Consider the following 21,505-nt stretch of genomic DNA (forward strand, 5'->3'; position numbering starts at 1 on the left):
TTGATTTGGATAATGTCAAGGTACTCATTCGGCCGGAATAAGCCGAAGGAGCAAAAGGAAAAAATATTATCATTGGCGAGCCAAGGCCGAAAAATGTCAATGACAAGATTCAGGCTAGGGAAGTGACGATGGAGAAGACTCTTGATGGAAAGGAGTCACTGAAGATCACTGTCAAAGCTTCAAGGCCCAGGGGGCAAGAAAGTTCCTCTCAAAAGACGAGTCGGCCTGCAACTCAGGCACGACCGGTCAAACTGGTCGCCTCAACCGGTCAGACCAGTCAGACAAAAGGCCGGCCCAGAACTTTCAAGCCTAAGCGCCCGGAAGGAGGTGCTGAGAAGGTTAATGAGTCAAAGGTGCAGGGGAATTTTACAAAGCAGAAGCTCACCTTCATTCAACTACTGAACAAGTACACAAAGGCCATTCCAAAAGATCGGCCACTAAAAAAAAGAACCAAGTTCACCTCCGCATCAAGGCAAGCGTTCTTCTACTAGGGGAGAATTCAGCAAGCATAGGGGTGACAGCACTACAGCGTTCCCTCCTCAGAAGATGTGTACTACCACGCCATGGGCGTCACCGGCATCGGGTTTTTCTTGTCCTACATGGGGGCATGAAGGAATTTGGATGTATTGTTATCCGATGCTATACCCACCATCTCACCATAGAGAGGAGGATCACAGGAGGCTTATGTTCGACAAAGTGACACGACCAATATACGACCGATTGGGACCCTACCAATCAGGTCAGAGGCGGCAGCCTGAACCGGTCACCACTGACCGGTCAGACCGGTCTCATCAGAGGCTGGGCAAAGTTCATTCTCCAAGACAGGTTTACCGTGTCAAGGAGAAGAAAGAGAATGTACAACCCACTATTGATCTAGAGAAGGCTAAAGCTGATGATGTTATGCAATTCGGCGATATCAAAGTGGTTGTCAATAATACGGGTACAAGACCGATGGTTTTTGGTAAATCGATCAATCCTTCTATCCAAAGGCCGATCATAGCTAATGATCATGAGGCCAGCAGCAGTAGCTCAAAATCAAAGTACTTTCAACCAAGATGGTGTCCTCCAGGATTGACTCGTACTCAAAGAAGGAAGCTGCAACGCCTACGTGCTCAGGAGAAGGAGCAGGAGTTCAAGAGGCTGAGGGACAAACAATTCAACCACAACAAACCAATGGTACCTCAGGGCAAGGTATGGAGGGTTAAAGCAGTTGACCAGCCAGCACGACCGGTCGAACTGCCTCAGGCGACCGGTCTGACCGGTACAAGCGACCGGTCTGACCGCCCAGAGCAACCGGTCAGATCGGTTGAGGTTTCAACAGAACAGATAGCCGAATTGGCAATGCCCGTTTCGCTTCCTTGCGATGGAGAAACACCGCTAGCATTCTCGGTACGAGGCAATGAGGAGCTAGTCGATCATGAGGCTACACCGAAAGCGCAGCAATATGGAGCTCAACGACATTTAAGTACTCGGGGGGCAAAATATTGGGAAATGATAATTTACCTCATGAAATTTCTATGCAACAGATCAATTTGCAAGGGGCTCCCAAGACTTTGATTTTGAGGTCTTGAACTGGTTGAAAATTGTACATCAGCAAATAAAAGTCGAATTAGAAGTTTTTCAATTCGAGCTAGAAAATTGGCAAACTACTTGTAATGAGGCATGTTGATGTTCTTACTTCTATTCTTCGGTTAAAGAATGAAGCTGAATTTACTTGGGGGGCAGAACAGTAAGAGGCCTTTGAAAAGATCAAGGTTTATCTGTCTTCACCACCTGTGCTCAAGGAACCTAAGAGAGGGGTTCATTTCAGACTTTATGTGGTTACTAGAGACAAGGTCATTGGGGCTGTTTTGACTCGAGAAACCGAAGACAAGGAGTATGTCATCACTTATACAAGCCGACGACTTATTGATGCGGAGACAAGGTATACATTTATTGAGAAGTTGTGTTTGTCTCTTTATTATGCTTGTACCAAATTAAGGCATTATCTACTATCTAGTACTTGCATAGTAGTGTGTCAAACCGATGTGATCAAACATATGTTACAAAAAACCGATTTTGAGTAGTAGAATCGGCAAGTGGGCTTATGCTTTGGTTGAATATGATTTGGCTTGTGAACCTTTAAAATCTATGAGAGGCCAAATTGTAGCGGATTTTATTGTTGAGCATCGGATTAATGACAAGCATGATCTAGAAGTCGGCTATATTACTTTCACACCATGGAAGTTGTACTTTGATGGATCGGTTTGTGATGATGGTCAAGGGATTGGTGCTGTTCTTATTTCTCCGAATGGTGCCGTTTTTGAGTTTTCAAACCGATTGGAAGAAGAATACACAAATAACCAAGTTGAGTATGAAGCGCTTCTATTTGCCTTGGAATTCTTGCAATCCATGGGTGTGAAACATGTTGAAGCCTTTGGAGATTCTCTTCTAGTGGTGCAGCAAGTATCCAAGGTATGCCAGTGCTATAATGGTTCTCTAAATGCATATCTTGATAAATGCCTCGATATTATTTCCTCCTTCGATGAATTTATTATTAAACATATACCGAGGGAAGAGAATGGAAAGGCAAATACTCTAGCTCAGCAAGCATCTGGCTATAATGTTACGAAAAAATATTTCAACATTCGCAAGCCGATGCAAACGAAAGCCGAGTTTCTAGTTCTGGACACACCGGTCCGACCGGTCAGCGAGACCGGTCTGACCGGTGATGCTGCTGATGGTTTTGGTTTGGCCAAAAAGATGATTCAATTATCTCGGCCGAAGCCCAGGATTGAAGGGTCCCTCTTATGTCATATTTGAGAGATCCTGGCCGTGGTGCGGAGAGAAATATTCGGTGTTTGGCTTTCAAGTATGTTTTAATTGACGATGAGCTTTATCGTCGAACTGCCGAAGATTTGCTTCTCAAATGTTTAGACTCAGATCAGGATTGGGTTGCTATGGGTGAGGTTCATGAAGGTATTTGTGGTACTCATCAATCGGCTCCCAAGATGAAGTGGTTACTTAGAAGAGCCGGTTTCTATTGGCCCACCATGCTATCCGATTGTTTTAGATACTTTAAAGGGTATGAAGAATGTCAGCGATTTGGTGATTTGCAATTGGTGCCTGCTGCGTTGATGCATCCTATTATTAAACCATGGCCATTCCGAGGTTGGGGGTTGGATTTTATTGGACAAATTAATCCTCCGTCTTCAAAGGGGCATCTCTTCGTGTTAGTTGCTACAGATTATTTTACTAAGTGGACCGAAACAGTTCCTTTGAAGAATATGACACATAGGGTGGTAATTGAGTTTATTACTGAGCATATTATTCATAGATTCGGCATTCCACAAACTTTGATAACGGATCAAGGTTCTTCATTTATATCAAAAGTGGTATGTGCCTTTGCCGAATCTTATAAGATTAAGTTGATCAATTCATCTTCATACTATGCTCAGTCCAATGGGCAGGCCGAGTCTAGTAATAAGATTTTGATCAAACTTGTCAAGAAGAAGATAGAAGAAAATCCTAAGAAGTGGCATGAAGTGTTATCCGAAGCATTGTGGGCTCATCGTATATCTAGACATGGTGCTACTAAGGTTACTCCTTTTAAGCTTGTGTATGGTCAAGAGGCCGTTTTACCCATTGAGGTAAATCTAGACGCATATAGGTTAGCAAAGCAAAATGACCTCTCCGCTGTTGATTACCATGATTTGATGATGAATAATATTGATGAGGTGACCGACAAGCGTTTGAAGGCTTTGAAGGAGATTGAAAAAGACAAGTTTCGGGTGGCCAGAGCTTACAACAAAAAGTTAAAACTTAAATCTTTTCAGGTTGGGGATCTGGTTTGGAAGACAATTTTGCCTCTTGGGATGAAAAACAACAAGTTTGGCAAATGGTCGCCAAGTTGGGAGGGTCCATACAAGATTATCAAAGTTATCTCTGGAAATTCGTATATGGTGGAGACGGTGCAAGGTGAACGTCTACCCAGGGCTGTCAATGGGAGATACTTGAAGAAATTCTATCCTAGCGTATGGCAAAGTGCGTGAAGACGAAGACGGCCGGTATTGGATATCGCCCTTAGTTTTATTTTTAGACTTGTATACTCTGTGTAAAACATGTACATCAGGATAGTTCTTGCTTTTTGGCTTGTGAAACTCACAAAAAAGCAGGGGGGCATATGTTGACAGCCAAATTTGGCACCTGCTGAGGTCGACCGGTCTGACCGGTCGGGTCTGTACAGTCCGAGTAGAATTAGGGTTTTTGTAAAGAGTCATCATGTAATTCTACTCGTGAAGGGGTACGTCTTCCCCGGCCTATAAATATAAAGGCTAAGGCCGATTGAGGTTAACCCCAATCAATTCACACATTTATCCTTTACTTTTTCCTCCAAACCCTAACTTTTCCAATTTCATCTGTTATTCTTCGCTCGTCTCCACGGCGTTCGATGGCGTTCTGAGTGGCCTGCCGACCTCAGAGCAACCATAGATTCACGAGTTCCGACGGGGTCCCTCCCGAGCTCTTGGTTCTAGGTCTTTGCTGTCTTCCTGGAGTACCGGTCTGACCGGTCCGCTATACCGATCTAACCGGTCGGCGCAGGGAGGCTGCTGGTGTTGATCGTTTTGACAATCTTGCTGCGCGTTCTAGCGCGTTCGAGTGTGTGATCTGATTTTGTGTCAGCACAGGGTAAGCAAGAAAATACCGGTACGGGAGCTCCCCAAACGGCTCAAGTGTCATCATTTTATTTTTTTCTATAAAAACGCCAAACTGAATGATTGGCAGCGTGATGGTAATATAATTATTAAAAAATGCGTTATATCCATAGTCACAGGATTCGGGGTCGATGCCTCGTCCCTCGACCCGGGAACGTCGTTCCGATTTGAGGGTCGGGGTCGAAGAGGGTCAGTGTCCCATTCAAGGTTGGATCGTGTCCCGGTTTGAAATGGGTCGCAGCCCCATTGCTACCAGATTTAATTGGGATAAGGAGGTTAAGGACAGTGGATTGGTTAGACAATGAGCTGAGTACGTGTAGCATGGTCTAAATGTACTCTTTTATATGTTTCTTATATGCTTGTGCAGATTAGTTTCTTCATTAGTAGCACATATATAATTTTTGTCTTTATCGACCCGAAGATATCGACCCCGATGAATCAGGGTCGCGTCCCACATAATAATTTATCGTTCCATAGATGTATACCCCCTTCGTACCACAATTTTATTAAATGACGACCCTCGACCCTCTACCCCGTTCCTCGACCCGGTCGACCCAGGAACTTTGTGACTATGGTTATATCATTCCCGGTGACTTGTGTAAAAAAAAGGATCGAGTTATATGGAGATTAGTATCAGATTTTTTTTCCTCTAAAAAGAAGAAGAAAGAGATTGGGATGAGGTCTATGTCATCTGCGACCTGCGGCAGCACGTAACTGGAAGTCTGTAGCAAGTCAGCAAGATGCAAGCTAGAGACGCACGCACGGCACACGGCACCCACGCCATGGCTTCCGGGGCGGCGGACGACGACGGCACCGAAACGCAGCAGCAAGGCGCAGCACCGGCGCCGGCGCCAGCGGCTCCGCCTTCCACGCCCCCACAGGAGCAGGAGGAGGAGATGGCGCCGGCGCCGGCGCTGGAGTCGCTGCCCCTGGAGACCCGGTGCCCGCCGTTCCCGCTCCGCCAGCTCAACGGCTTCTGGCTTCCCGAGATCACGCTGGCGGCGGGCGTCCCCGCCCTCCGCGCCCGCTTCACGCCGCGCCCCACGGACGTGCTGCTGGCGAGCTTCCCCAAGTCCGGCACCACCTGGCTCAAGGCCCTCGCCTTCGCCGCGCGGAACCGGGCCGCGCACCCGCCGTCCGACCCCGCCCGCCACCCGCTCCGCCGCAGCAACCCCCACGACCTCGTCCGGTTCCTCGAGGTGGAGTTCGCGCTCGCGGGGGGACGCTCCGCCGCCGCCGCCGCGGCCCTCGGGGACGAGTTCGAGGCGCTCCCTTCCCCGCGCACCATCGCCACCCACCTCCCCTACTCCCTGCTGCCGGAGCGGCTCAGGTCCGGGTGCCGGATCGTCTACGTCTGCCGGGACCCCAAGGACGCGCTCGTCTCCACCTGGCTCTTCACCAGGAAGGCGGCGCCGGCGTTCGGCGCCGACGCGGGGGGCTTCGCGTTCCGGGAGGCGTTCGAGCTCTTCTGCGAGGGCCGGTCGATCTGCGGCCCGCAGTGGCGGCACGTCCGCGAGTACTGGGAGGAGAGCGTGCGGAGGCCCGGCGCGGTGCTGTTCCTCCGGTACGAGGAGATGCTGCTCGCGCCGCGGAGCAGCCTCAGGAAGCTGGCCGAGTTCATGGGGTGCGGCTTCTCCGGCGAGGAGGAGGAGGAGGGAGGGGCGGTGGACGCCATCGTGGAGCTCTGCAGCCTGGGCGAGCTCAAGGGCGCCGAGGTGAACCGGAGCGGGAGCGGCAAGCTGCCCATCGACAACGAGGCCTTCTTCCGGAAGGGCGGCGCCGGGGACTGGCGCAACCACATGACGCCGGAGATGGCGCGGAGGCTGGACCGGATTGTCGACGATGAGCTACGGGGATCTGGGTTCGCCTTCGCCGGGTCAGCGTGATAGAGAGAGCTACTGCTCTCGGTTCTGCTCGTGCTTTCTTTTTTTTTTGGAAAAATAAACTGCCAGTTCCTGGTTGCGGTGATATTCCACATGTACCCGTGGTCACCAGGGATATCCTGGGCATAGGAGCATCTCCTCGCGTCAAGATTGGGGGCGTTTAGTTCCCAAACCAAAATTTTTTTTGAGTGTTACATCAATAATTTGATCAGATGGAAGATTTTTCGAATACTAATTAAAAAACTAATTTTAGAATCACCTGGAAACCGCGAGACAAATCTTTTGAGGTCTTTAACCGCATCATTAGTACATGTGGGTTATTGTAGCACTCATGACTAATCATGCACTAATTAGACTTAAAAGATTCGTCTCGTCTTGTACAACTAAACTGTGCAATTAGGTTTGTTGTTTAACTATATTTAGTATTCTATGCATGTATCCAAAGGAGAAGACACAAATTTCGAGGTGAAAATTTTTGGTAACTTTGAAATTGTGTACCGGCGTCTTGTCCTTGCAGCTAGAGGTAAAAAAGGAAAAGCTGGAATTATCTCTCTCTCCACTATCTCCTTCCTACCGACGTCGACAGCCTTATCCACGAGCGAGCGGCGCGCATATCGCGCTGGTGCTGTGCTGGGCCGCTCCGCCGCACGCTACTGTCGGGGCCGAGCGGAGAGGCCGCCGTCCCACGCTGGGTCCGGCCAGCACGTCACCATCACCTCCCTCGCCGGACCACTGACTCCGCTCGTCCTACTCCGCCGGTCGCCGCCGCCACCACGCACAGCTCCGGCCATGGACGCCCCCGCCCCGACCTGGCCCAACCGCCTCCCCCACCGCCAGAACCCTAAAGCCGCCCTCCTGCCGTCCCCACCGCCTGGCCGGCCTGCCTCCCCCAAACCCCTTCTCTTCTAAGCCTGACGGAGTTGGGGAAGAAGAGAACTCCGGCGGTCTCAGACGTCGCGAGTGGTGAACACTGGGAGCAGGTGGCGACGGCGAGCTCGCGGGACGAAGCTGGTGTTCGCGCGCAACGAGCTGGAGACCGGCGACGTGGCCTTCCACAGGAGCCGCGGCCGCCGCAGGTCGCTGGTCCGACGCCGCCTCGGCCGCGTTTAGGTGCGTGCGCTCGTGCCGGTCCCGAGCCAGCAGTAGCCCAACGACGGCCGCAGCCCGGGCGCCGGCGTCCCGGCCGCCCGGCAGCAGCACCGCGGCAAGGCACTCGTGGAGAGAGAAAGGGCCTTGCCGGTGTCCTTCGGAGAAGCCATGGCATCAAGAAATGAAGTTGAGGAACGAAGGAAGAAGAAAACCAACAGTGTTTGGGGGAAGGGAAAGGATAAAAGTTCCCGTAATGCCCCTGTCAGAAACCGGTCAAAAGAACACATCTCAACCAGCCGGACACAGTCAGAGGAGCATCATATCCGGACCGATACAATCGATGGACGGTCACGATAGGCCCGGTGATCGCAAGGGCATGAGGAATGGTGTTTTCGGGTTGTGGTCGTAATTGCTGGTCCCCTCAGGTTTCATGCATGCCCCCACCTGTCGTCGCTGTCACCCTGCCAAAAATGGGGACCGAGTTCCTGTGCAGTTGCTATAGGGAATGCAACTTAAGTGGTCGCCGGAGCAGGGGGATTACTGTGCACCACTGTGGAACACTGTAGTATAATTGTTCATATGATACTGTTTACCATTGTATCATCGCTATAGCAATCCGTCTGGTCCGTTCACTTGGGGAATGGTGTCCACAGGCAAGGTTGCGATTGGTTTCATATGCCATCCCTAAATACTCCTTCCAAATTATAAGACATCTCAAGAATCTTTGAGAGTTAAAGTAATCTCAAATTTGACCAAGATTACAAAAAGAAATATAAAAATTTATGATATCGAATTGATGTACTACAAAAATATAACTAATAAAGAATCTAAATTGGTTTCATATGCCATCTCTAAATCATTTTTAGTACTCCCTCTGTTCCAAATTATAAGACATCTCAAGAATTTTGGAGAGTCAAAACAATCTCAAATTTGACCAAGATTACAAAGAGAAATATAAAGATTTATGATATCGAATTGATGTACTACGAAAATATAATTAATAAAGAAAAAATATAACTAATAAAGAATCTAATGGTACTTAGTTTATATAATAAATTTTATTATTCAATTATATAAACTAGCAAGGTGGCCCGCGCAAATAGTGCGGGTGGCTAGTTTTTATTTTTATTCTTCCATTTGTAATTTCTTAAAATTTATGCATACATGCATTTATTTTATTTTATGGTCGCGGTCTATTTTCTCTATTGCGTACCGTTTACGGGCTCTACAAATTTATATTATAGCCGACAATGGTCGTCATCACTCTCTCAAAGTCTCACTCTTATTCACTTTTTTCTACTCATAGTTTTTTTAAACAATGCCATTAAATTATACTTCTCCATGGCCATGCCAATTCTTTTTTAGTTGCTAACATGCTTCCTAGATCGCACACTAACAATTTATTTGGTTGGACCTCATCTCCTCCTAAAACTTCTTTAATTTTGACTATAATGGTGAAACCACATTTTTTTCATGGTAGCCCGTGCTAATAGCAAGGGTAGCAAGTTTTTTTCTTAATTTTTTTTATCTATTTAGCATTTTATTTATTGTACCTCTCGTTCGTCCCGTTGAATACTACTTGCGGCTTTCTATGAGTTTGTATTAAATCATCGGATTTTAAATTGCTTTATTATATATCACATTTCTATATTTATAATATTTTAACTTGCAAAATCTAAATATGATGATTCAATAATATTAGGTAACCTTGAATATGGACGCATATTGTAGCACATAATATTTAAGTTCGATGATTCCCAAGATGGGATCAACTTGGATACATATTTATCTTTTTACAAAGTTTTTATATGTAGGTACTTAATATATTTATGTGTATGTGTTAGTGATGTTGATGCCAACAACTTGTAAACTTAGATGTTGAACTTTGATTTGTGCAATATTTTGAATAATATTAAATGAAAGAAAGTCTCTCCTAGTTGTTAGAGCACCTGAGTAACTTCCAGCCGATCTCGATCGGTCATATCCTATTTTTTATTCTAAAATTAGATATTTATTAATTATATTTGATATAGACTTTTTGGATTAATTTTGACTGTTAGATGTTCATTAAATTCAATGGTGTATATTCTTTTTAGATTAATGTGTGAATTTATAGACCCTTTCTCGATGAACGTATTTAATATGAACTCTTTGGGCTAGTTTTAAACATAGCCTCTTTTGGCTAGTTTAGACCGTTCGATCTTCATGACATACGGTATCTTTTTTAAAAAATAACGTGGAAATTACTAGATGCTCTTGACGAATGTGGTGGCTTCTTTTAACGCTCCCTTGCCTGTTCTTTCAGCGGCAACAGGATGAGTGCCACACCCTTTTCGTCCCTCTTGATGGTTATGCTATTGGTGACATGCATCTCATTGCCTTGGATTTATGATGTATCGATCTGCATCTATCTAGTTCAACTTTGGCTCCTCGAGCCAATCTCACCAAGGACGCTTTCACAATTAAGAATCAAGTAAATATATTGAAGACCGCGAGGCGAATAGGGATGATGATTCACTAAAAAAAGCCTCAAATATGTGATAATTGATATCCACATGTCTAGTTCGACTTTGGCTCCTTGAGCCATTCTCACCAAGGATGCTTTGTAATTAAGAATCAAGCAAATAGACTGAAGATCGACATGCGAGGCAAAGAGAGATGATGATGAACCAAAACAAATTTTAGATGTTGAACTTAGATAGCCTTAATCTCTCTCCCTCCCCTTCTACTTTTTATGATTTGCAGCCTCTATAAACTTGTTGTAGTTTTGATCTAGTCAATTCGGCCAATGGAATTAGTTAAAGGTGGGACGTTTGCCTCTCTACTATTTTCTTATAAAAAGAAAAAAAATGAATCCCTAATTTTCTATTTTTATTAGTACGACCGATTGTTGTTGTTTCTCTTTTTTTTTGGAAAGAACAGATGAGAAATTAGTAAAGAGATATATTGATATCAGTATTCTTATATTCTTTAATTTTCTATATTTAATATATGCATACTTTTTTACAATAATTTAATATCTTTGATCGTATTTAGCATGGATTCTTTGAATTAATCTTAAAATATTTTCTTTTTCTATATTTAATATATGCATACTCTTTTTTACAATAACTAAATATCTTTGATTGTATGTGGCATGGACTCTTTGTATTAATCTTACATTCTTTTCTTTTCTATATTTAATATATGCATATTCTATATTTAATATATGCATACTTTTTTTTACAATAACTAAATATCTTTGATTGTATTTGGCATGGACTCTTTGATTAATCTAAGCCATTAGATCTTCATAAAATCCAACGGTCCAAATTCTTCTCTTTTTTAGATTAATGTGGAAATTTCTAACCTCTCTCGGCGAACGTGGTGACGTCTTTTAACACTCAAATATTTATATAATAGATAGATTTGGTCAAACATAAAAAACTTTGACTCTCCAAGATTTTTGGAATGTCTTATAATTTGGAACGGATGGAGTACTTTACTAGCATAAGTACCCGTATGTTGCTAGGGTAATATATATTTTACCCCGATTTAGATTTACGTATATAAGACTATTAATTTTGTGTTCTTTCACTCTGTGTACGAGTCAGCACTGTGACCACGTGAGGTACTGATTGGTTCCGATTGGGATTCAAATTAATTTGTTTGTATTCCGATTAGGATTCCAATTGATTTATTCATGTTCTGATTAGGATTCCAATCGACATACCATAAAATCATTGCTTATTTTAGAGATAGAGATAGAGACTAGACAGTTCACATGGATTTGATTTTAGATGTATTATTAATTTTGCCTCTACAAAATCTCTTGTTAAAATAAAATGAAAATCTAGAGATGGCGTGAGCACTTGAGTAGAAGGAAATAATATATATCAAAATTCTATGGTTTTTTGTTGGTACACTTGAACCTTTAAGTAGTTGTTTAGGTTTCTATCTGATAAAGTTTCTATCCGTCTTCGATGTGTCAATTGTTGGTGGTGATGATCATGGTTTTAAATTGTTGGCTAAGGCGTTTAGCAGCAGAATTGCCGTTACGGCATTTGGCGAGTTATAGTCGGATTTAGCGAGCTAAGTGCCATAGCGGCTGTCCTTCCTAGCCGTTATAGCCGGCTATTTAGAACCTCGGTGATGATGTATCATCTAGTGTTGGTATGTTGGCCATCTTACTTCGAAGGTTTCTTCCAAGAAGGCACTTTGGGTTGTGTTTTTCTCTGTCTATATGGCATCGTTATATGGGTGAAGTTGATGGAGACATTTTTTTTTGCAATAACGGTCCTTTTACCACTGGCACTGGTGAAGGGCTAGTTAGATAGGTGGTTGCCAGGGGCGTAGCCAAAGGGGTGATCCAAAATTTTGTAAAATTTGATCAAATTATTAAATAAATTAGCACTGTTGGCCCCCTAACAATGAAAAAAATGAATTCCTGGCTACGTCCCCGTTGGTTGCGTCAACGAATAGCTGCTCAGGATGGAGCAGATCTAGATCAAGCTCAGGGTGCGGCATCACCAATGATTCTCCAATGGTTCTTCCTGAAAGAAATCAGAGGTGCGGAAACATCGGCCTCAAAACTCAAGGTCACGACGGGTGCATGTTTATATGAGCGCTGCAGCGCAAGAGTTTGTTACATGTCCGGATTAGCAAGGAGTCCTAGAGTACAATAAGTTTACAACAGGAACATGTATCCGATTACTAATTAGAAAATCTATCTCCAAGCTAAACCAACTAGAACTCCCTGATTACAGAGTTTTCATCATATACTCTAACACGCCCCCTCAATCCAAACTGCTAAGATTGAGATTGTTCTTGAATAATTCCATATGTCTAACAGTCAAGGGTTTTGTAAACCCGTCTGCAATCTGATTTCCTGATGCAATGTATTCAATCTCAAGTAACTTCTTTGACACACGTTCTCTCACAAAATGATAATCCACTTCTATATGCTTTGTTCTTGCATGAAACACCGGATTTGCAGAGAGATATTTTGCACCTAGATTGTCACACCACAATCTTGCAGCTCTTGAACTAGGAACTCCAAGTTCCTGTAACAGCATTTGTATCCACATAATCTCAGCAGTGGCATTAACTAACACTTTATATTCTGCCTCCGTACTTGACCGAGACAATGTTGCCTATTTTCTAGCACCCCAAGACACCAAATTTTCTCCTAGAAACACAGCAAACCCACCAGTAGAGCGACGATCATTGACACAGCCTGCCCAATCAGCATCTTAGAAAGCACTGATAAGCAAAGATGAAGACCTACTGATTCTTAATCCCAGTTTTACCATGAGTTTTATGTATCTCAGGATCCTCTTTACAGCAGTCCAATGAACAGTCATTGGTGCATGCAAGAATTGACAAACTTTGTTTACAGCAAAAGAAATATCCGGTCTTGTAAGTGTTAGATATTGTAAGGCCCCAACTACACTTCTGTAATTCGTTGCATCGTCTGGTCCAAGAGGACTACCTTCATGTGCAGATAATTTTTCACTGACTGACAGAGGAGCTGCAACTGGTTTACAATCTGTCATGCCTACTCTTCTCAATATATCCGAAGCATATTTCTCTTGTGTCAATAAAATGCCATCACGAACCTTACTCACCTCAATGCCAAGAAAATAATGTAAATCTCCCAAGTCTTTTAGAGCAAATGCTTCCTTCAAATTTTGCAACAACGCTTCAGTACCCCTCTGAGTTGAGCTAGCAACAATAATGTCATCCACATAAATCAATACAAAGACTGTAACTCCCCCTTTGTTATAGAAAAATAAGGACATATCAGCTTTGGAAGATTTAAAACCGAGAGCTAGAAGCTTTGAACTCAGTTTTGCATACCACGCCCTTGGGGCCTGCTTCAACCCATAGATGGCCTTATCCAATTTACAAATGTAATTTGTGAGAGAAGAATCCTCATACCCCGGTGGTTGTCTCATGTAGACATCCTCTTCCAGAACATCATGTAGAAACGCGTTCTGTACATCTAGCTGACGAAGGCTCCATCCATTTGAAATGGCAAGTGACAAGATGATTCTGATGGTTGCTGCCTTAACCACAAGACTAAACGTGTCCTCATAGTCTATGCCATATCTTTGCTTAAATCCTTTAGCAACAAGTCGTGCCTTGTATCTGTCTAGACTGCCATCGGATTTCCTTTTAATCTTGTATACCCACTTGCAATCAATAACATTAATTCCTTTTTGAGGAGGAACAAGATGCCAAGTTTTATTCCTCATTAGAGCAATATATTCTGCATCCATAGCTTCTTTCCAATTTTTATTTCCAAGCGCTTCTTCTAAACACTGTGGTTCTCCAGAAGTAGTGAGAAATGCATTCCTCCCATATTTGATTGTTCCATAGTATAGACCTTCTCTTTTCTTATGCCTCTTTGCAGTCTTGTGACAGGCCTAATAGTCTGAATTGGAACCACAGAAGATCCCTCACCTTCGGTTGGTGGAGTAGGTAGAGAATCTGTCATCAGCTCTATGTCCGCCTGTATGTCCGCCTGATTTCCGCTCGCTAGTGTCGAGCGCTCGCTGTTCGGCTGTGATGTCGGGGAGACAACATCGATTGGGGACGCAGGCAAATCATCTCCAGGTTCCATGCCACTGCCGGTTTCAGCTTCTATATCACCTGTAACATCATTTTGTGTACTAGTTTCTGCAGAAGCTTCATCAATTTGGTCAGTAATATTATGTAAATCAGACACGTGATCATCTACATGTTCTCCCCCATGATTAATGCTCAGATTTAGGAGACTTTGAGGAAGAAGTGAAATCTCTGAACGAAGGCGTGCGCCTGCATTAGAATGGAGTTTGGAGAAAGGAAAAAATGTTTCATCAAATGTGACATCGCGTGAGATATACACTCGAACAGAAGAGATCTCAAGGCATTTGAATCCCTTATGAAGATTACTAAACCCCAGAAAAACACATTGTTTGGACCGGTATTGGAGTTTGTGCTTGTTGTAGGGACGGAGATTTGGCCAACAGGCACAACCAAACACACGCAAGGAGGAGTAATCAGGCTTTTGGCCAAACAAGCGTTCTAAGGGAGTAGCAAACTGAATTACTTTGCTAGGTGTTCGATTGATGAGATAGGCAGCAGCAAGAAAAGCTTCATCCCAGAATTTTAATGGCATGGAAGCATAGGCTAAGAGAGAAAGACCAACTTCAACAATGTGTCTATGTTTCCTCTCGGCTGATCCATTCTGTTGATGTGCATGGGGACAAGAGACATGGTGGGAGATGCCACATTTAACAAAGAAAGAGTGAAGTTTCTGATATTCACCGCCCCAGTCAGTTTGCATAGCAATAATTTTCCGATTAAACATTCTCTCAACAAGACTTTGGAATTCATGGAATTTTTGAAACACTTCTGATTTATATTTAAGGAGGTAAATCCATGTGAATTTACTAAAGTCATCAATAAAACTGACGTAATATTTTTTTCCTCCTACTGAATCAAGCGCAGGGCCCCACACATCAGAAAACACAAGTTCCAAAGGATATTTTGATTCACTAAAAGACTTTGAATAAGGGAGTTGATGACTCTTTGCCTGTTGGCAGGCATCACACACTAACTCTTTATTTGACTCATCTAAACATGGCAAATTGTAGTTGCTAACAACTTTAGAAACTATGCTACGTGACGGATGACCCAAGCGACTGTGCCACCTTTCGAACGAAGGCCTGGTGACACCAAAGGCTTGCTTTAGGGGTGAATTGCTTGGAAGAGAATAAAGTCCCCCGTGACATGGCCCTCTAAGGATGGTGTTCTTCGTTGCCTGATCCTTGACCAAAAAGAAGTTGGGATGAAATTCAAGATATGCAGAATTATCGAGAGCAAGGCGATGAACAGATACAAGATTCTTTCTGGCTTCAGGGGCATAAAGGATATTATTAAGATGCAAATCACGATTACAGGTTTGAACAATAGAATGACCAACGTGAGTGATTTCCATACCTGAACCATTTGTTGTTTGGATCTGGTCCTTGCCACCATAACGATCACGAGTGGAAAGCTTTTCAGGGTCTCCAGTAACATGATCAGAAGCTCCAGAATCCACATACCAATTTGTGTCCACGCCATAAGCAGAACCTGTACTTTTGTTATTTGCACCATAAGACTCATCGAACCTGTACCAGCACTCAATGGATGTGTGTCCCTTCTTGTCACAGACTTGACAGGTTGGTCTTGCGTCATTGGATGTGGCGGCGTTGGTGCGGTAGTGTTGCTGCTGTTGATGTGATGAACCACCACGACCACGGCCGCCACCATTAGAGCTGCTGCGACCGCGACCTCGATTGCTGCCGCGACCACGCATGCCACCACGTCCTCCTCTGCTAGCTAGATTAGCAGATAAAGATGATCCTCCTTGCTGTAGATCAAGCCATGTCTCAAAACTTAATAGTTGAGAGAACAGCTCAGACATGGTGATCGGTTCTACTCTTGTAATAAGAGCAAATGTGATGGGATTGAACTCAGCGTCCAACCCGTTGATAATGTAGGCAACCATCTCTTCATCGTCCAGGGGCTTCCCAGCAGCCGCCATCTCATCGCCGAGTGCCTTCATCTTGCTGTAGTATTCGGTGATGGACATGGATTCCTTCTTGGTAGTAGCTAAGGCGAGGCGCACGTTAACTGATCGTGCGCGAGATTGGGAAGCATGCATCTCCCCAATTGCTCGCCATGCTTGGGCCGCCATTGTTGCATTGGCGATCCTTGTCAACACGTCCTTGGATACGAACATGAAGATAAGCCCTAGAACTTGCTGGTCCTGGGCATACCACTCCTCATATTCTGGATTGGAAACCTTGACTACCTTGTCAGCTTGTTTCTCGTCAATCCCAGCTGCGGGAGCGACGACCTTGCCGGTGACATAGCCTTCAAGGCGAGCACCGCGGATGGCCGTGAGAACTTGCGCTCGCCATAGCGCAAAGTTATTCTTGGTCAGCTTCTCAGTAACTTGGATCCCGATGAGAGGGTTGGAGGAACCAGCGCTGGAGCTTGACGCCATAGAGGTTTAATCTGTGGAAGAGGTGGCTCTGATGACCATGAAAGAAATCAGAGGTGCGGAAACGTCGGCCTCAAAACTCAAGGTCACGACGGGTGCATGTTTATATGAGCGCTGCAGCGCAAGAGTTTGTTACATGTCTGGATTAGCAAGGAGTCCTAGAGTACAATAAGTTTACAACAGGAACATGTATCCGATTACTAATTAGAAAATCTATCTCCAAGCTAAACCAACTAGAACTCCCTGATTACAGAGTTTTCATCATATTCTCTAACACTTCCCAGAGGCGGAGCTAGAAATTTTGCTTTGGGGGGCCTGCCCAACACATATCGGTATATAATTTGATTGTCAACAAAGAGAATTGAGTATTTGCTGCATAATAACACAAAGGCAACGCAAAATAAGTTAACAAGAAAAACCGAATGATTTAGCATACACAAGCTATCGAGCATCGTGCAATAGGGTTAGGAATTTGGGTAAGGGTAGCTAGAAAAAGCGACCAGACGTACAAGGATTGTATTGAGGATCGGGGCCAAGTGCGCATTTTGAAAAAAAAAAGGAAAGGTAGACCCTCATATAGTCATAGTGAGGACCATGTAAATAAAAAAACATGATCGTTTTGGTCAATCTGCTCCAAAATTACGATCCGTATTAATGTTGCGATAAGCACTAGCACTAGTAGTTATAAGGTTAATTGTGCTATGTAACTTGTATAAACTTTATGTGGATTGTAACTTGTACAATAAACTTGCATTGAATTAGTTGCCATTTTCAAACAGAGGTAGAAAGAAAAGTTTTTGCTGCATCGTTGAGGGAGGCACGGCCCCTGCTGGACCCCACTGGCTCCGCCATTGCAAGGGATCATTTCTTCTTCTCGTCTACTCTGGGCGAGCAGCCGGTGTAACGACCCGACCCGGGGTAATGGCTAAGATCTACTCTGCACGTTGAGTAAATCACATCTGCTAATCACAACTGCTAAATAACTCTCTTGCGCTTTCGTCCTCGCTTCGCGCAAAAAGTTACAACCAGAGTTATTCAACTACTCTGGGGCTGGTATTTAAGCTGGTCTGGACTCAACTCCAATTCCAGTATGGACTAAATTCACGCCGCTACAGTAGTAGGCCACTCTCCCCTGTTACAGCCGGCCAGCCGGGCGGCGGCGCACCAGGCGGCCACCAGCCACCGGGCACCGGAACGGAGGAGAGTGGGGGGGGGGGGGGGGGGGTGCGGTGGAGGAAGAGAGGCGGAGCAAGCAAGGGCGTGAGCTATTGGGTTTCATGTGCAGTACAGGTCGTGCTCAAGGGCGTGGGCTACTGAACGGGCAGCGCGCGGTGCTCAGACTACCGTTGGGGCCTGTGCAGGAAATAGTGGTGGGCTTGGCTACTTCTGGGCCGTTGAATGCTGAAGGCCATCCCCCCTCCGGGGTGTACGCTTCCATCTATTTTAATTTTTACAGCTCTTGTTCTTTTGATTTTTTTAAAAAAAATTATTACACAGTATAACTCAAACACTTACACACGTATACTTATATCTATGAACGTACAGCTAAGTCGAAAGAAGGCATAAAGTAAAAGTTAATTGTGAGTTATTTACTCGTGTGAGTGAATGATTGATGATCAGCGCGAGTAATTTGGCGCTGCACAATCAAGGTTTTTTTCCCGACCGGAACCGGTCCGGAAACCGCAGTTACCGGTGTAACCGGTCCGGGCCGGTTCCAGTACCGGCCGGTTTCAAACCGCCTAAATTCAAAACTTCAAATTTGAATTCAAAAAAATGAAAAATTCCCAAAAAAATCCTAAAAATACTTCAAGTTGCGACGAATCTAATGGTGTCAAATTTTTTCAAATATTCATTCATTTAGTATACTTTGCCGGCATTTGAAGTTAAACAAAAAAAGAAAAAATGAACCGGCCGATTAAGACCCACTTTGGCCCGAATGCGCCGGCGACCCTTATGAAGACCCCAGAACCCTCCAGAACGTCACGCCGCCCCCCAGAACGTCACACCGCCCTCACGCCGCGACCCCTCCGCCGCCCCCACGCCGCGACCGGCGCTCACCGCCGGCCAGCCGCCCGGAGCCCGCGGCTAGCCGGGAGGTAGCTCCGGTAAGCCGGCCCGGCAGCGGATCTACTGCCCCCCACCGGTAAACCGCGCGCGCAGCCGGTTTACCGGCCCGGAGGTACGAACTCGATTTTTTTTACCCTATGAGTTGATTTAGAATATTAGATTATTTGTTTTAGGATTTAGGTAAGATTTAGCAGTATGACTTAGGTGTATTTAGGATTTAGGTAAGATTTAAGTGTATGACTTAGGTGTATTAGATGATTTTTTACACTATGACTTAGGATTTAGGTAGATTTGATTTAGGTGTATTTAGGATTTAGGTAGATTTTAATATTAAGGTTCGCAATCGGTTGTCGCACAAGAAATTTAACAAGCTTGTCTATGTCAACTTCAACCTTCGTCTGCGACTTAAGGACGTCTCCGGCCCATCGATGCGTGAAGAAGGTGATTTTATTGACCAGCTGGCCCATCTTTCATTCTATGATGAGAATAATCTGGTGTGGGAATGGATGGAATATGGTAGATCTAATCGGGCTCCAGTTCTGGATGAGGATGATGATGACGGATACGTCCCTCTCCCGTCCCATATTGTGAAGGATCAAATAAACCTCTCAGATCTACGTGAGGCTACGGGGATGATTGCATCAGCGATTGGGCACGTAAACATGTGGGTGGCACTCACCTAGGGAAGAGGAAGTTCCAGAAGGGGCCTACGAAGGGTGACCCGAAGCGTCAAAAACGAAAAGGCAAAGCAGCAGCAAAACCAGTGAGCAGCGACACCTCCACTGATGATGGCGATGGTGAGCGTAGTCCACCGTATCAGGAGACTGGGGATAGCAGTTTGGCTGATGATGGTGATGATGGTGACGGTGCTGATACTGGTGGTGGTGGTGCTGGTGGTAGTGGTGGTGGTGGTGATCCCATTCGTTTCACAGGTATATATTGCACCTACATATGCACACATATTTCTGACTATGAGTACTAATTATGATATATGGTTGATTGCAGGGGAGACTCAGTTCACATATGCTACTCATGACCCCGATCATGGAGCACCCTAATCGCAAAGAAGAACGGTTGGACCGACGGACTACAACACTCCACAGTATTCTTCTTCCTCCTACAGCGATACCTCGCACTCTTTTCACTATCCCATACCTGACATCAGCATGCAGCCACCGACGAGATGGGTGTACAAATGGGAAGACCTCCATTTTTACACTATGTTAGTTCAAAAATGGGAGACAACATCAGCGTGGACAGGGCAAAGTTGGCAAGACTACAAGGCTGAGCTGCTTAGAGTGCGAGGTTTGAATGTGATGTCGGTGGCGGAATACCAAATGGCGTCCCAAATGGGGGTCTTCTCATTCGTACGTTGAACTTTTATTGATGTGTATTAGTGACTATTGTATTTGTATGTACGCTTATTACTATTGTATTTGTATGCATGATTATAAATTATTGCTTTGATATGGTCTTTTACATTAATATATGCATAGCTCATGCCAAAATTTTTATTTATTTCACAACGAGGAATCACTTTAAAACCGTCGGGTTTTTTTTCAACGTCTCGATTACCACTCAAACCGGAGCGATTTAAGGACCTAACCGGGTGGCTAACCGGTGGGAACCGGTTGAATTGTCGTTTCTGGTTTGAAATTTAAATTTGGCCAGTTTTTTCCGGTAACCGGTCAAACCGGTTTGGTTTAGCAGAACCGGACAGCGGCGGTTTCATCCTACCGGTGGGAAAAAAAACCCTGTGCACAATACCATGGATTTATCTCTTCAAAGAAGCACCGGCAGACAACAAGGTGAAGATGTATGCCCGTGCCCCATATGTACATTCAAGCATCAACATGAAAATCATACAAACCAAGGTAGGAGGAATATCTAGCCAAGGGGCAAGGCCCATAGATGGGTAACAACTTGGAAGGCCGGACGCATGCTCGCCGCTAGCGGAGCATCCCCTGCCGTGAGCGCGATCGATCGATCATCTGCGCCGGTCCCGGGAAGCTTCTCCCATCACGTCGGCCATGAACCACGGGTTGCAGCTGGCGGACCTCGCGAGCGCCGCCGCCCTGGACGCCGGCGCGCTGCCGCGCTCCTGGCACGACGCCGTCCGCCGGTCCAGGCTCCTGCGCGCGATGCGGCGCATGGACCCGGCCAGGGACAGCGTCGGGTTCAGCCTCGTGGTCGCGTTGAAGTCCCTGCACTCCGCCTCGTGGGCGCCCAGGGCCGCCGCCACGCCGCCGGCCGGGTCCCGGCGCGCGCGCTCCTTCACGGCCTCCGCGCACAGCCCGCACAGCCAGTCGCCGCAGAAGGACGCGCGCACGCCGCGGATGTACGACGCCGTGCAGTCCTCGCCCACGCCGCAGCACGCGCAGCGCACCGTCTCCACCGCCCCCGGCTGATCGGAGCCGGCGGCAGCCTTGGCCGCGGAGGTGATCGCGGCGGCGGCGGCGTCGGGGCGTGGGCTGCTGGTCGTAGCGCCTGCCGTGATCTCCAGCTTGTTTGCGATTTCCGAGCAAGCCCGTCGAAGATCTTGGCTCTCCATCTGAAATACAGAAAATGAAGAGTTTACATATTAATTTTTGTGTGTTTATCCATTTCATTCATCTGTGCCAAATTCCAGAAAAAAGGCTCCAAATTCCAAACACAAACGACTCTGATAATTTAGTTTTGCCTCCTCTCCGTAACATATATACTGGTGCTAGAAAGGAAGGCTAAACTGATGATCATTGACGTGCTTGCTTTGCTCT

General features: G+C 45.5%; 2 protein-coding genes across 2 annotated transcripts; one reads left to right on the forward strand and one right to left on the reverse strand.

The window, feature by feature from the left end:
• Positions 1-5,314: 5,314 nt before the first annotated feature.
• Positions 5,315-6,709, forward strand: LOC120705682 (cytosolic sulfotransferase 8-like). The gene has a single exon (XM_039990160.1). The coding sequence runs from the start codon at positions 5,435-5,437 to the stop codon at positions 6,578-6,580; it is 1,146 nt and encodes a 381-aa protein (XP_039846094.1). The 5' UTR covers positions 5,315-5,434; the 3' UTR covers positions 6,581-6,709.
• Positions 6,710-20,506: 13,797 nt separating this feature from the next.
• LOC120709421 lies at positions 20,507-21,300 on the reverse strand. The gene has a single exon (XM_039995053.1). The coding sequence runs from the start codon at positions 21,298-21,300 to the stop codon at positions 20,737-20,739; it is 564 nt and encodes a 187-aa protein (XP_039850987.1). The 3' UTR covers positions 20,507-20,736.
• Between the last annotated feature and the right edge of the window lie 205 nt (positions 21,301-21,505).

This window comes from Panicum virgatum, chromosome 5K (genome assembly GCF_016808335.1).
Source record: "Panicum virgatum strain AP13 chromosome 5K, P.virgatum_v5, whole genome shotgun sequence".
Lineage (NCBI taxonomy): Eukaryota > Viridiplantae > Streptophyta > Magnoliopsida > Poales > Poaceae > Panicum > Panicum virgatum.